Source organism: Parambassis ranga, chromosome 24, assembly GCF_900634625.1.
Source record: "Parambassis ranga chromosome 24, fParRan2.1, whole genome shotgun sequence".
In the NCBI taxonomy this organism is placed as follows: domain Eukaryota; kingdom Metazoa; phylum Chordata; class Actinopteri; family Ambassidae; genus Parambassis; species Parambassis ranga.
In genome coordinates, this window is record NC_041043.1 from 2209978 (window position 1) to 2226380 (window position 16403).

At 38.9% G+C, this 16403-nt stretch overlaps 1 protein-coding gene across 6 annotated transcripts in view; it reads right to left on the reverse strand.

The window, feature by feature from the left end:
• The window catches only part of lama2 (laminin, alpha 2), a 129587-nt gene extending 113534 nt beyond the window's left edge, over positions 1-16053 (reverse strand). For all 6 annotated transcript variants that reach the window (XM_028397103.1, XM_028397104.1, XM_028397102.1 and 3 more), the window contains exon 1: positions 15929-16053. In XM_028397103.1, the coding sequence (XP_028252904.1) occupies positions 15929-15998 (70 nt within the window). In that variant the 5' untranslated portion in view covers positions 15999-16053. The remainder of the gene's footprint in view (positions 1-15928) is intronic.
• Between the last annotated feature and the right edge of the window lie 350 nt (positions 16054-16403).

Consider the following 16403-nt stretch of genomic DNA (forward strand, 5'->3'; position numbering starts at 1 on the left):
TAGATTTACAGGAGAGAGCAACTTGACCTCTGGCCTCAGAGAGAATCTAATCTTCTCACAGCAACAACCACTATATCCCCCTACAGCACCCCCAGCAAGCACAACTAGAATAGAATAGAATAGAATAGAATAGAATAGAATAGAATAGAATAGAATAGAATAGAATGTTTTTACTTATAAAATCACTAAGATTTTTTTTAGCTAAACAAACATCCCTCCTCATAGTGCTGACGGCCCTCTTTACAAACTGTTCCCTGGAGGCAAAATCAAGCTCCAGTGACTGTAGAGGCTATAGACAGCTTCTATGTTCCCTTAACATTCCCATGAAACAGAGTTCTTTTTACAAATGCATGAATTTCTTTTGTCAGGCGGCACTCTGTAGTTTGTATCTATACAATTTAACATGCTGACTAACTTTATTAAAAGCCCAAGAAAAATATAACAATTACAACATTTAAGATACCAGACTATAAGGGCAAAATGACATCAACAATCAACAATTTATTCCATCAGTCTATACAGTAAACTCCTCCACATGAACATGTAAGTACCTCACAAGTTTGTAAGCAAAATCAGTTATACATGAATTTAGGCTTCATAGTATTCTGCAGTTGTATCCATTTTTTCCTTATGATAAAAGCTGGACAATTTATATTTGTATAAAATGAAATCTCCAAATAAATGTTTAGACTCACTGATGTTTTTACAGTAACACAGTGTTTTTCTGATATATTTATGTGTGATATTGACATTAAAAGTTTACAGTAAATGCCTTCTTGCTAGGGGCAGAAGGCAGAAGAGCCTCACTGTATTATGACTAGAGGTCTTGTTAAAATTCGCATTTATGTTTGCATGTGTGTTTAGGCAGGTCTGCCTAACTTGACAGCGTTTTTATTCATCAGGTCAGGAAATAACATCATTTTCTAGATGCAGCCAGTGGGGTCACAAGGGATTGTGGGTAATTGGAAATCCAGATGGATGTGCATGAGCTTCCAGGAAGAAACGGTTACCACAGAGATCAAACTGAACACACTCTACAACGATAATATTGTTCATCACTGTCTATGCTCCCCTCTTACTCGTTTTACTTTCCCTATTCTTTTTTTCATTTTCCTCGTGATTTCTTCCCTTATTTTCAGACATCTCTCATCTATTCTCCACTTGGCTGACTGATGAATGACACTGAGAGGGACAGGAAATAGTATACAACTGGCTGAAGAGTTGAGTGAGTGAATCAACAAAATTGTGTACAAAAAAAACAGTCAGTGATCTTAAATAATACTCCATTACAGACACACACACACACAAACACACAAAATCTCTGTTGTTTTCTCTAGGTTCAACTTCTTCATTGTGTATATAGCTAGCCCATTTTTAAAGAGACTGATGGAAACTAGAGCAGCTATCATTAGTCTCTCTGTTAGCAACAATGTAGTTGGCAGTAATGTTATGATTTCAAGATTAGTTCAAACAGTTTTACAGTCTGCTGACAGCAGAGGCAGCCAAGAGTCTGAAGGTCAACATGGGTAATGTCACTAGAGGCCAACAAAAACACAAAACAGATGTTTATTCCTGAGTTTACATGAATTGTCCTCATGAGGTAGACCTATTTTACTACTTTTACAGTTGGAAAATATATTTATGGATATTTTTTCGATTACAGTAAAGAAAAGGACAGTAATCGCAAAAACTATGTTGCAAGTTAAAAGCAAACATATACAAAGCCATACAATGAAGATATAAAACATTTGTCATATAAACTAACTAAACTCTTTAACTAGCATTTTCCCACACACATTCTCCCACAAATCTCCTCTCTATGTGAACCACTCCTTACAAAGAAACAGCTGACTAACGTGAAAATCAGTCTGACTCTGACTGCAATACTGTGCAACTTCTTCCTGCACAGTGTATCTCTAAACCATATTTCCTTCTATATCCTTGGACTGGAATAGAAATGAGCTCCCATAGAGTTCTATGGCTCTCGCGCAGTATTAAATAATGGCTATAGATTTTGCTACAACTGAAGTACAGGTTGCTGACTCATCCTTTCTGACCAGCATTGATGACGACTACACATCTGCTATTAGCTGGCCCCAGGCTACCACTAACTGCTCTGGCATGGGAAATGCTCAGGTTAGACTGACGTGTGTTTGACAATATAGAATCCATTAGAGCATGTGTGAGTGCCTAATAGATGGTGCATGTGTGAGAGTCTTCATTCTTTTATGCTAAATGGTACTGTGAACATTCAACACACAAAAGAGAAAACTACAGGAGACCACTTAAGAGAAATAGTTAGATAGGTGCATACAGTATAACACTGACTACAATGCACATTCATGTTGCACTGGATTAGTGATTTGATGCGTGGCTGACAAAACTATCTGTAACAACAATGCTCGCTAACTCAGCTTGCACCTGTGTTTGTGTGCGTATGAACAAGAGAGTGGAAATTTTGTGTGTGCGTGTGTGTACAGCATTCATTACAGTGGCGCTACAGACAAACTGCTCCCTGGATAGACATTGATTTTCACCCAATGGATCTCACTGTTAGCAAACCTAATAGCTTGGTGGGTAATGGGTACATGTTATGAATGAGCCCCTATGGGCTGAAGGGGAGGAGAGGAAAAAAGAGAAGAGCGGCGCAGAGGAGAGGACAGGACAAGAAAAAGAGAAGAAGCGGAAGAGGGAATAGATTAAAGGTGAAGACAAAATGCAAACAAATGACAAAAGAGACTGTTCAGAAAACCAAAAGGAGAGGATTGATTGAGATAAATTATACAGATAATAGGGGGAGAAAAAAGATAATAAACTAAAAGTGTAAGGTGAGAGGAAAGAGAATGGAAATAAGAAAAATTATACAGAGGAGAGAAGAGAAAAGAAACAGAGAGAGACAGACAGCCAGATAACAGATCAGATGTGAGTTGAAAGGGGAGCTGCTATTTACCATTACTGCTAATAGGTTTCAAAAGGAAGCAAGTCGTTAGCTAAATGGATAGGCCCTAAATGACACATTACCATGTTAAAGGCTGATTCCGCTCATTATTGGAGCTCTGATTCCACCATGCATCACCAGCTAGGGCTATGAGGTGGCCACTGGTACACAGTCCTGCTGTCTCAGCAAATACACACACACACATCAGCAGAGAGCTATGAAAGGTGCCATGATAGAAAATACATCTTGGTCAGGCTCTGCTCTGGCTTTATGTAAATAGAAAAAGAAACACAGGTTTGTGGTCTGAAAACATTTAATTTAATCAGTCTTTGGATGTTTAGAAAGGAAATATCAGGGCACCAAAATATAACATTGCAGAATAAAATTATGTGCTTCAAAGTTCTTCCAATGCTTTCAGTCAGTGAACAGCTGCCTAGGCTATGACACACACCATAGGCGTGTATGAGACAGATGGAATTTTTCTCCATTAGATACACTATATGCTAAAAAAAAAAACAAGGATGGCAGACACATGGGAACAAAACATTTTACGTGTGTGTGCGTGTAAGTATATAGCCGAGACAATGTCAGTGGTGGCTTAAGACTAAAATTACAAATTAAACACATTCATTAGTCAGAAATCGTTATACATGTCACTATTATATGCTCATTATAAAGACATGCTTCATAAAAAGCATACTCGACTAAAAATTGACCATGAACCTTAGTAAGTCATTTAATGACATCCACGTACTGTTAAATAATATTATATTATATGGTCTCACAGGTGTGATTAAGTGTTGTAATCTTTTTTGCCTTAATTTCCCCTAATTAATCTGACCTCCCTGAATTTAATTTGATAACTTTCTACATTTCCCAGGATGCATTTATCTAGAGTGGGGACTTGTTTTATTCAACTACAGCCAGCCAAAAATTGTATGTAGGCTACCTGGAAATGAGCTCAGTCATGGTTACACTGTAACTTCAAATGTTTCTTGAATGTGATTTAATCTATGGCCAAGTTAGACTCACCAATTAACCTAACGTGTTTGGAATGTTTGCAGGCACAAGGTGAGCATGCATAACTAACCTATCACTTAATCATAGATTTCTGCCAAGCTCAAGGTCGCAAACATGGTGCAGTCAAACCTCAAAATTACGAATAACATGGCCTGGGAGTGTTTTGCAAGATGAGCGAAATTTTCTAATGCATTTTAACTTGATAAACGAGCGATGTCTTCCAATAAGAGTTGTGTGGATATGGTTTGTCTGTCGAGAGTTTTCCTTTTAAACCAGCCTAAACTCTAAAATGAGAATTTAGTAGGGATGCACCGAATTTTCGGCCACCAAAAATTTTCGGCCGAAAATGGCCCAAAAGTGCATTTTCTGTTTTTGGCCAAAACACAACAGGGAGTTGTTGTGATGACGCCCCAGCATGTCTGCCGTGTCTTTTCTTGCTCCATTTGAGCAGCTAACTAAAGAGATCCGCTCCTCTGAAGCATCTGCAGCTGACGTTATTCTTTTAAACGCAGCACTAAAGCTTTTTTGTGTGACTGCTCGGCATCAGTTAAAAATGGTCGGTTGAGAATTCAAATCTCTAAAGGGACTAAAATGAACAAAATAAAAATGAAATGAAAAAAATATATATCACAAAGCAGAGCAGATTAAGGCTCCTAAAAGTCTTTGAAGTCTTTGTTAACATGGTCCTTACCATCAGAGGACAATGAGCTGCTTGAGCTGCTAGAAGACAGAAGTGGGATCCTCTAGGAATAAATGTGCCGAGAGATCACCCACCTCCCACCCACTTTCAGAAAAAGCCTCGGGATCGGCTCAACGCTTAGGTCGGCTTCCCTCTGCCGGGTCAAACAAGGTCAACAAAAGAAACATTAAGTAAGTATTAAAAACTGGAATATTCAAAACGTTTCACTAGTTTTCTCAGGAATATGCTGTTGCTTTGGTATTTACTTCCAATTTTAGGACACACAAGTAGTAATTTCATATTGACACCCCCACTTTCCCCTAATATATTAAAAAAAATTTTTATATTAGTTTAATTTCTTATATTGTTTTATAGTTATAATTTAGAAATCAATTATTGGTTATTTTAACAACACACATTTCAAAAATTACTGCTCTATTAGAATATTTATTTAGTTTAGGTATTATTAATTAAACTTAATATTTATTGGACTGTTAATCAAGGATTGCTGGAGATTCATAAGTGAAACCTAAAAGCATGTCTCACCATTTTAAGTAAGTTTTAATCAATAAAAAAATAATCATTACTTGCACCACTGGCAAACTTCTCCATCAAAGTCAGTTTATATCAGTTTTGACATTTCAGTGTTAGTTTATGGTTTAGTTTTAACGCTGTAGGTTCAACCATGTTGGATGAACCTTAAAATAATAATAATGATAAAAAAACTTTTCAGCTACATATCTGCCAACACTGAACAGGAAACGACTTTCTAGAATAATTTACTCCACACCAGCCTTATCCAATCACGACCAAGCACCCACAATTCCCAACAGTCACCAGTCTATTACAGCAGGGCGGCAATGTTTCTGTGGCCCCTGTCCACACACATGCACACACACAATTTTTCACATATTTCATCTCATGTCAGATGTGAACATTTGCTCTGCATTAGGCTCTCTGTGGAATTGCCTTGGACCAGTATAATGGAAATACAAAAAATATAATGGAAATGTGAAATTACATACATACATATCCTCTCCCTCTGTCTGTGTACACACACACACACACACTGCCATACGCAATATCAATGTGAAAAGCAACTGGAATAATGGAAAAGCAAAAATTTATACACGCAACACATACCTCTTTCTCTCTTCTCCTTTCAGACTCTCTTTTTTCACACACCTGCACACACACAAACACACACACAGAGGTGTGTATAAATGTTAAATCCATAACTAACCAGGCCAGTCTAATAGACTCTTATTCCTCTGACGCTTTATCAGCTCAATCACACAAGCATTCGGCCCTAAAATAATGGCCTTTCTGTTTGCTGCCGCTTTTTGTGTGTTTGTGTGTGTGTATCCTTCTATCTAGGAGCTGTGCTGCACAGACTGTGTGCATAGCATACAGATCTGTCAGTACAGCCAAAAATGGCAAGTATTGGGCTAGGACGTCCAAGGCTTTCATTCGTTCATTTATCCACCTGTCAGTCAGGCTGGCTGTAAATGTTTGATTTTAATTAAAAGTTACAAATGAGGAAAAGCACCAGACTGCCAAAGAATGTATCCAATTATGAGAGTAGTTTAGTGGTAATTTGCAAGAGAACTGTTTTTTTGCTAACATTTCAGTGGTGTTTCTAGCACTAGAGATGTGCGCTCCAAAATTGTGCAAAGTAGATTGCACTCTTCCCTTCCATTTAGCTTTCGTAGTAATTATTGCTGATGTAAACTAGTTCCTACTCTCATTAAAGCAGATTTTAAACTAATTGAGGTAGCTAATTCAAGAGTGTTGCCAGCTATGGCAGAATGAACATTCAAGCACTGAAGGTCTCTGTGTTTGAGTATCGAGTTTAAAATGGTGTTCTTCAACTTCCTTCAGTTTTAGGATAAATGCTTGATAAAATAAATTATTGATGTACACCTCTACTACCATTTATAGCATCCAGCCACTGTAGTAAAAGCACAAGTTTTCTTCATAAAGTTTCTGGTGAGCTGGCATCAAATTCAGTTTTTATTTACATTTAACACAACACCGGGCCTTCTTTTGAAGGTTGCACCTTTGATACAATATAAGGCACTGACAATTTAGACCACACAACTGGCTGAAGTCACATTAACACAAGTTAGGAGATGGTGACCCTTATAGGTCAAGGTTCATTAAGGTGAGAGGTTGGAGGTTGCTAAATATTGAAGGCCATAACACTAAATCATTACAGCTGGACAAACAGAAAGAAACAACAGATGCAGCAACAAACATTCAAAGACATGCTCCAATAATAATGCATTCCTATGTTTTATTCTCACATACTGTACATACACACACAAAGCATATTGGTTCCATGTGTTGAACAAGGTAAGGGTAATTGGTCATTTCTAGCAGCCACTAAAACCAGACAGTATCAACAAGACTTCAGAGAAACCTCAGGCTAACAAGAAGCCTCAGTTCAAACATTCATACACCACAGTGGCCCACAGCAGACAAGCCAACAAATGTGTAAAAAACAGCTTTTGAAACATGATCTTTAAAGCATTGTGATGTTGGTGGGAGTCTCTGTACAGTGGATTTTCTGTTGAAATTGAGCAGGGCTCTTAAATTATTCTCAGAAAAAAATGTTTTACTTGAAAGAACCAAACATAAATTTCCATTTATATAATATTGTCCCAGTTTTCACTACTTTTCAGCAGTTTTCAGAGTTTAAAACTACTCTCAATTCCAGGGTACAAACATGTGTAAACCAAGTGTGTTTGATTGGAGATGTCACAGCTAACACTAAAAAGTGACTGATGGTATGAGGAATTAAGGTTTGTGTACTTTTGTGTTTGTGTTGTCCCGTCAATAACTCCTCTTGCTAAAACCAAAGTCATGAAGTGTCATCTGACTTTGATGTCATTAGCTAAATTCGAAACCTAGACTACCAAAATAATCAAATGTTATGCCTCAATGAGAGCTTTTAATTCAGCTTCTCTGCAAAGCAGTTGGTGATTTCTATTACTTGCTATGTTCTTTAAGTGTTGTAAGTCTGTGTAGAGGGCTTGAAATGGGATACATTTGCCTTTAGACTCCAAAAACTCCTACTGCAACTACTACTGCAACATTACATACATACACATATTAGATCTTTGTTGCATCACACAGGCACAGACAAAGACACACTAGTAAAAATCTCCTAGGTATTAAAAAAACACAGACATGTCAAATCGCAGTACTCAACCCCAGTCACAAGCCATCAGTGTCAAAAACCAAGGCAGAAAGATTGTCTAGTCTATTCTCATGTTCTGTTTAAGCACAAGTAAAAACTGCAGCTCTGATTTGAATTACACAAATATTGATAAACCAGATAATCATCTCACTTTATCCAAAAGCATATCATCTTTGATTTCTAGGAACCCATTTTAGTTCAAACCACTGCTGTAGCTACATGACCTAGATAGAATATATTGACAGCTTAAAGAGAAGCCCTGGACCAAAATCAACAAACTATACACTAGTCTTCAAAGTTTAACTGAGGGAACAAAGCACAAACCAAATCCAACAAACTAAAAAATCCCAAATAAAGCTGGGGGGTGTGTGTCTTGCTTTATAGCTGTCTTTGAACTGCCTGTGTCAGACAGACTTCTCCTGTAAAAGACAGCTTGCTCTGAGTGTGTTTCACTGTGGATAAACAGGTTTTCAACTCAAGAGATTTAAGTTGGACCAAAACAATAAGACCTCCAGAAACCAACAGCAACAGAGTGGCATAACAAACAAACTCAGGCCAGACACTGAGCTCAGCTATGGACGCTGAGGTTGTCAATGGTACTCCTACACAGGATGAAAGGGAGACAGCAGAGAGGAGGTGGAGGAGAAGATGAGGGAGAAAAATGTCAGAGCACAGAAGAGATGGGCAAGGATAGGAAATAAAGATACAGCAAAGTGTTTCACTGTATTCCTCAGTATCATTTATTAATGTCCATTGGTAATTCAGATAGTGGTATGAACCACTACAACTACTAACTGATGTTCGCTTAAGATACCTAACAGTAGTGAAAGTGCATTCTTAGTGTCTCAACAGAAGAAAAATAAAGAACAAAAACCAGGACACAGAATTTAAGTAGGAGAAAATGAGGCAGTTAAGAACCCAAGGAATAAAGGGGAGAAGAAAAGAAAAAGCAAACAGGACAGGAAAGCAGAGGCAGGCAAGAGGAGATGAAGGACTGGGAGTAGCAGAGGAGGAGAAAGTGTCAGTGTGTGCATGTGCGTGTAGGGGGCTCATTATTGACACCATGTGTTGCCACAGGAAGCTCCTTCGGAAAATATAAGCACCCAGAAAGATCAGAGAGCAAGGCAGAGATGAGAGAAGGCATAGAAAAAAGAAGAAACGGGGGTCAGCCCAAAGTCTCTGCAGCTGCAGACATGCGTGTTTTTGCGTGGAAGGGTCAGCAGCCTCTGTTTTTACAGCGGCACATCTGTATGTCAGTCCTGAAGTGTTTCAGCTGCAAGTTCACAGTGCCAAATCCCATTGCAAACATACATGGATCTGTCTAACTAACCCACTTTGTACCGCAGACATACAAACATGAATATTTTAAAATGCATATTGTCTGTTTTGTCTCTTGATGGGATTTTGAGAGCACCAGAAGTGTTCTTCAAAAGGTCTCAACAAGCACTTCAAATAGCTTAAGTACTGTCTTCCTAGAGAAGAGATATCGTAGCCAAAACTCTACACAATATGGAAAGGACTATTCACACAGACAGTTTTGTAGAGCTTTAATGATCCGACAGTTATTACTAGGGGTGGAACGGTTCACTATATCCATGGTTCGGTTCGTATCACAGTTCTGAGGTCAATGTTGAGGTTTTAACACTCTGGAAATAGATGAGCACAAAATATATATCCTAATTATCCAACATTTATCATATATATCAGATCAGTGTTTCCCCTATCATTATATCAGGTCAATTCTGTTCTATATTGCACCAGATCATAACAGAAGCCATTTAAGAAGGTTATAAAGATAACCTTTCCTATAGAACAGGTCTACACCATGTTCTTTTATTAACCAAACTAAACAACTCATGTTATTTATCTTATTTGCACAGCAGCATGTTATTTCTGTCTCTGCGTAGTTGTGCGTTTACAATTCACCGCTGCTGTCTGCGCACAGAGACACTATGCACGTACACACAGACAAATGCCCAGACAAACACAGACACGTGTGCGCACATACTCCCACCGTCAGACAGAGACATGACATGCTAGTTTGATAGACTGAACTCTATGACTATGACTATGACTGCAATGTTAACGGTACTGAAGTCCGTGGTTTTCTTTTCATTTTTGCCATTGAAATATGCTATTTACATCCCGCTCTGTGAGCATTGTCGGGACCAGCGGCAGCTTTGCACACGATTTAACGCAGAGTGCTGTGGGTCTCCTCTGCTCTGCCTGTCGCTGAAACTGCTGCGTGAAGCTACAGAGACTGACCGGCTGTGAGTGTTTTGAGGCGGGGGAGGAGCTCACGGTCGCTGCTTGTCGAGGACAGGTGTGCTGAACGGTTCAGATTTTTTTCCTGAACTGTCCTGCCCCTAGTTATTACCCTGATTAGTTAAACAACAAGTAAACTCATTGGCAAATATTGCTGAAATTGCTGAGGTAATGGTTCCATAATGACACAAATGTCTAGCTCTTATCTCTCAATGGTCCAGTGAAACAGCTAGCAGAGTGCTATATGTTTCTGCCTATTTGCATATTTACTATAACAACAGGAAGCCCAGTCTACTTTGGTTGAACAGCGTAGATGACGATTGGTTGTATGGGTTTTGCACTAAAACCTGCTAGCGGTAACCTATACTCTGCTCTTGACTATTCAAACTAAGCTACCTGGTAGGCTAGAAGTAAAAAGCTACTAGAGACCAATTTACCCACTCAGCAGCAGTAGCGTTAGATGTGTCACAAAATCTAGAAAGGTTACAGAAGTGGCACCAACCTCCACTGGAGCTGGTGATTCAGAGGGAAGGTGGGTAATTTCGGTTGTTATTTCTACAATGCGCATTACTCAAAATACCCATCTTAATATAGGAACTGATGCTATTTTCCGTCATTTATTTTTAAGCTACATGCACTCCACCCTAAAAAGTTTGTCAGCCAACAGACTTTACAATTTTTATGTTGTTTCCTGCAAATCCATATCACTGTCTATTTTTTAGGAACAGTAAACAGTCTGGGTGCTGCAGCTGGTGCAAACACACATGCACATTGTGTATGAACTCACATGTACACACACTTACCAATTCATCAACTCATGCCCTGTTTCTTTCTGTGTCTAAGCCCACCGAAGAACGGAGCCGGGCAGAGCAGCTATTGTGTTCCCTGGTAGAATTAACTATTGATTTTCTCCTCAGCATTATCAATGCGGTTCTGACAACAAAACAGCTAGGAAGCACTCACACACATGGACGTACACACACACATGCACAGACCTAGATTCTGTTTAGTAGAAGATGTTTTATGAAATGTTTTGGAGGAGGAAGCAAGGTCCCACAGGGAAGAGCCGAGTCAAATATTAACACTCTGTAATGGGTATACAATAACAAATTCACAAACAATGATACATGTAAATAATTAACTATTGTAAAACTAACTCATATTTGGAGATGCACATCATGCAGCCATTACTGTAAACATAAAATATTAAGACTGTTTATGTATTGATGTTTATGCATCACGTCTGCAACCAACAGTTTTATGAATGTTCTGTATTACTCTGAAATTTATTATTAGATGCTGTTATAATTAGGGTTGGGACGGTGGGAAAAAAATCCAAACCGTTCGGTACACGTGTTTTGGTTCGGGGCGGGTTAGGGTTAGACTTTTTCACGTGACTGATGTGAAATCATTCTGCAGTCAGGCTACTGTCCTCGACAAGCAGTGGCCATGAGCTCCTCCCCCGCCTCATCGCATTTACAAGTCAGACTCTGTAGCTTCACACAGCAGTTTTAGCTGCAGACAGAGCAGAGAGGAGACCCACACGACTCTGCGTCCAATCGTGCGCAAAGCTGCCGAAGGTCCTGTCATGGCTTAAAGAGCGGGATGTATAATAAAATAGGCATCAGTACCGTTAGCTTAGCCTAGCATAGTCATAGAGTTCAGGCTATCCAACTAGCATGTCATCAGCAACGGTGGACAAATAACACACATTCTGCGCCCGAAAGTGTGTGTCTCTGTGTGTGTTTGTCTGTGCATGTGTCTGTGTCTGTGTTTGTCTGTGCATATGTCTGTCTTTGTACGCGCATCGTGCCTCTGTGCGCAGACAGCAGCGGTGAATTTTAAATGCACAACCATGCAGAGACAGAAATTACATGCTGCCGTGCAAATAAGATAAATAACATGAACTGTTTAGTTTGTTTAATAAAAGAACAATGTGAACCGAACCGAAAACCGTGACCCCAGAACCGTGATACGAACCGAACCATGGATTTGGTGAACCGTTAACCGTTAACAAAACCAAATGTTATTTTGGATACATTAATCATTTATTATTTATTTTATTTTTAATGCTGCACCCTCTGCACCCAAAGCCCCCCCCCCCCCCCCCCCCCGCCTCATTTCTAGGCCTTTTGCACAGAAATGTATCTCAGCCCATGATTGTGACAAGTGTGTGTGTGTAATCCTCCACCAACTTCCTTATTGACAGGAAGGATACATCAATGTTGCAACTTAGCACCTGGCTAATTTTAGCCCTAGAGGTTTCCTCTTAAGTAGACAAACACACAAGCACCTGTCGATGGTCATGTGATCTATGTCTTTGGTACAATGTCATTGATTTGTTTTTTGGTGCCTGAGAGTCAAAGACATCCACTGCTCAGCAGGCAAGCAAGCATTCAAGTAGTTTAATGAGCCTTACCTTATATTTAAATAACATCAGATGTAATTTGGACAATTGGTGGACAATTGAATAAATATGTGTTTTTCCACAGAAAAACATCCACTACAGGTTTCTTTGCTACAAACCCTCGACAGTAAAGGCGATGCAGGCTGTTCTCAAAAGATTAAGGAACAGCTATGTATTTTACTTGGTTTGCAATATCAAGAGAAGAGTGGAAAGCAATAAATAGACAAACCAAAAAGGTTATGAAGCAGCTAAACTCCATGGAACATCACCACCACAGCTACTGTGAATTGTACACTCTTTCTGCTCTGCTCACATAGTCACAATCAGACATGTGCACACTTTTATACTTGTGTGGCTGTAATAAGTGTTCCATAGGTTCTGGTTAGATTGTTATTTTAGTCTCTCTTTACCACAAGTTTTTCTCATTTCATTCCAACTTTCATACCTTCTTTATATCTTTGCTACTTGTTTTTTCCTTTCCTTCTTCTCATAATTGTTATTTTCTAAATTTACGAACCACTTTAAGCAAAAGTCTGACAGATTTCCCTCAGGTGTATACCATCAAATTCAGTCAGCTAAGCTCGGCTGCTCTCATATTAACATAGAAGAGTGAGATCAACATATTTTATGTTGATAGGACATTATGACATTGGGATGAATTCACCTCATAAACATTTTGATTTCTCTGATGGGCAGAAAAACCCTTTCTGAATTCATATCACATTCACAGTGATGCCTCTGGTGAGTTCACATCACATTCAGTCTGACTTGGTTAAATCCACACAATCTGCATCAGGTTATAAACATATCTGTAGTTGCTCTGAAGAGACATCTTTTCTATAAAGGAATAAACATTTATGCTATGAACATTAACTGAAAATTTGGCAGACTTTCTGATACTGCTCTGTATCAGCTATGGGCAGTTACACAAAGCACACGTACCAGCACTGCAAAAGTCACCTTGGCACATGCCTAATAGTGATCAGTCTTTAAAATGTGAGAAAATGACCATGGATTACAGAACCCAACATGACCCCTTCAGCATTTTTTCTCAGACAGTCTAGCAAACAAAGATATTTGATTTACAGTGAATTAAAGTTAAAGTTTGGAGAAAAGAAAACACCCCTAAGTGTTAAACGAGCAAGCATCAATACTGAAGCAACTGAAGAAAACACAAAAAACAGACATTGATCAATCATGAATGGTGCACAGACAAGCACAGCATCACTTTTTTCCAACTTCAAACCAATGAGAGGAGCACAGACAACAATCTTTCATGTGAACTATCAGAGAAGCAAAAAGAAGTGTCTTTGTTCATCATTGAAAAAATAAGGAATCTATTTTTTATTTAGTTATAAAACAGATAAATCAGCTTAATGAAGTGTTTCTTCAGCTAAGGTCAACTGCAGCATCTGATATATTCTGCAAAAAAACAAAAGACTGAAACAAAAATTCTTTGAATTTTTGCCAACAACATACACATTTCACTCAATAATAAAATAAACATTTCACTCAAAAAACTTTCAGGAACGTCTGTTTCCATTTAAACTTTTACTGTTTGTGCTTCCTAGCCCTTACTGCCTATGTATACTTCAGCCTCTCTCTCCTTCCATGTCCTCTGAACCTATCTTCTCTCTATCAATGTGTAATAACGCCTTTCTCTCTTACAGCCCTCCTTTCTGATTATCTCCCAGTGTCTGTCTGAGTTCTGTCACTGATAGAGAGCATGCCTGGCTGACACACATGGCAATGAGGCTCCCAACGCAAATGGCCTCTCCTACCCTCAGTACTCACACACACATCCTGATGGCAGCCCCCCCTACCTCCTCTCTGCAGGAGGTCCCGAACACTCCTGGGTTAAACATCAGTTGGAGATGTTTTGAGAAGGATAAATAGTGAAAAGCATGACAAGTAATAGATTTGTCTCATCTTTCAAGCGATTGTCACCGAAACCTCGAGACACCCAAAAAAGCAAGCAAACTACACACACAATTTCATCTTCTAAAAAACTCTTTTCTACTGCATTTAAATGGGACAATTTGTCCTACAGCTCAAAGAAACATGAATATTTTGACTCTTATTGAGTCCATGTTATATTGGCTTTGTCTCAGCTGTCAATCCCCCACCTCTGCCCAAAAGGGTTTTTGCTCATTTTTCATTGTTGACTATGTCACAGCCTTAACACACACACACACATGCACAGCACATCAATTAATCTTTCACAGCCACGTAAATACACAAAGCTCAAGGGCATTTTGTGTTCAAGAGGGTAGACTCATCTGAAGTCTCAAAAGTGTAATTCTCTTAATCTTAAAGGCTTCGATACCTGTAAAAGTAGTGTTTGGAAAGTAAAAACTGTTCACCGTGTATATGGTATATGTAATATGTGTAAAACAAGTTGATTAAAGTATTCATGCATTCATCTTTAATTCCATGAAGTGGTGAACATATTAGCCAAAACCAGGGGAAATAAAATATCAGGTCAAATCTGACCCCTAAAATAACATACTTTTTAAAAGATGTCCAGTCTGTTGTTCAGTTATATCCGCTATAAACTGAAATATCATGGGGACACGATCAATTATGTGGCACCTCATCTATCCAAATGTGTGCAAGGCTAGAGTAGAGATGCAGAAAAAGGTTTCTAGACAGAAGGTCAAACACAAAAACATTTATACATTAAGAAAGACCTAGTTAAAGAAAGACCAAATTAGAATATTAGGCTTAGAATAGAATATTTGCAGCCAACACTGACATTTTCAATAATTTATTGTAAAAAAAAAAACTGCAGGATTATTTTAATTAAGCAAGAAGACTGAATATAGCCTGCTATTGATTACTGAAACAACCTCAGACAATACATTCTGGGTCTGGGAATGTGGGAAACCACTAAAATCACCCCAAGCTACTGTATCTCTGAATGATCTCTTTAACCAAAAATTACACACACATTCATGTTACTCTGGTATGTCTGGTCCTCCCTGGAGAAACCAGCCTCCCACTTCGGAAACCTCTGCCCCCCTGTTACATGAACACATAAGTACTGCACTGCCAAAGGATGGAAAGAACTCCATGCCTACTTTTCCCTGACAGACTGAATAATCATGAACTTTTTGCTGCTACTAAAACTGACAACAGCAAACCCACCTGTAGTTCTCAACAACAAACATTGCAAAATTATTTCATTACATCTGGCTCGTATGATGCTAGCAAACCTCATTTCCAAGTATTTTTGCTCGATAATTACAATAATTGTTTTAAAAGTACATAGGAATTTGAATAATTAGGTTCAAATGTTTTTGGGTTAGGGTTAGGGTTAATTAGTTCATTCAGAAAGATGCGCCATGGGGTCACAGACAGGCAGCGCCGCGTGCCCATATATCGATTATCTATCAGTCTATCAAAGGGATAGCTTACCTCTCTGCTGGGCATGGCAGCAGTGGCACAGGAAGGCGGTGACGCAGAGTCCAAGCAGCAGACGCCTCATTTTGTCCTTTGGTGTTTGATCCGTGCGCGCCGAGCTATAGGGGATCCTCGCGCGCGGCTCCGTGTTGACTTGAATGTCAGAACAAAGTTTGTCCAAAGTCTCTCCTCCTCTTCCTCACCCCTGTCCCCCACCCCCTATAGAGGGAGAGCGAAGAGGAGGGAGAGGAAGACAAAAATAACACGATAGATAGATAGATAGATAGATAGATAGATAGATAGATAGATAGATAGATAGATAGATAGATAGATAGATGTAATCTTATAAGGAGTGTTATTAAATTTATGTAACATATAGCAACATATATTAAACTTTCAGGTTGTTAAAACACTGCTTTTAGGGTCTTACATACAAAACACATGTTGTATCAGCAAAGTTTCTGGGTACATGGAAAACACTCTGTTCAAG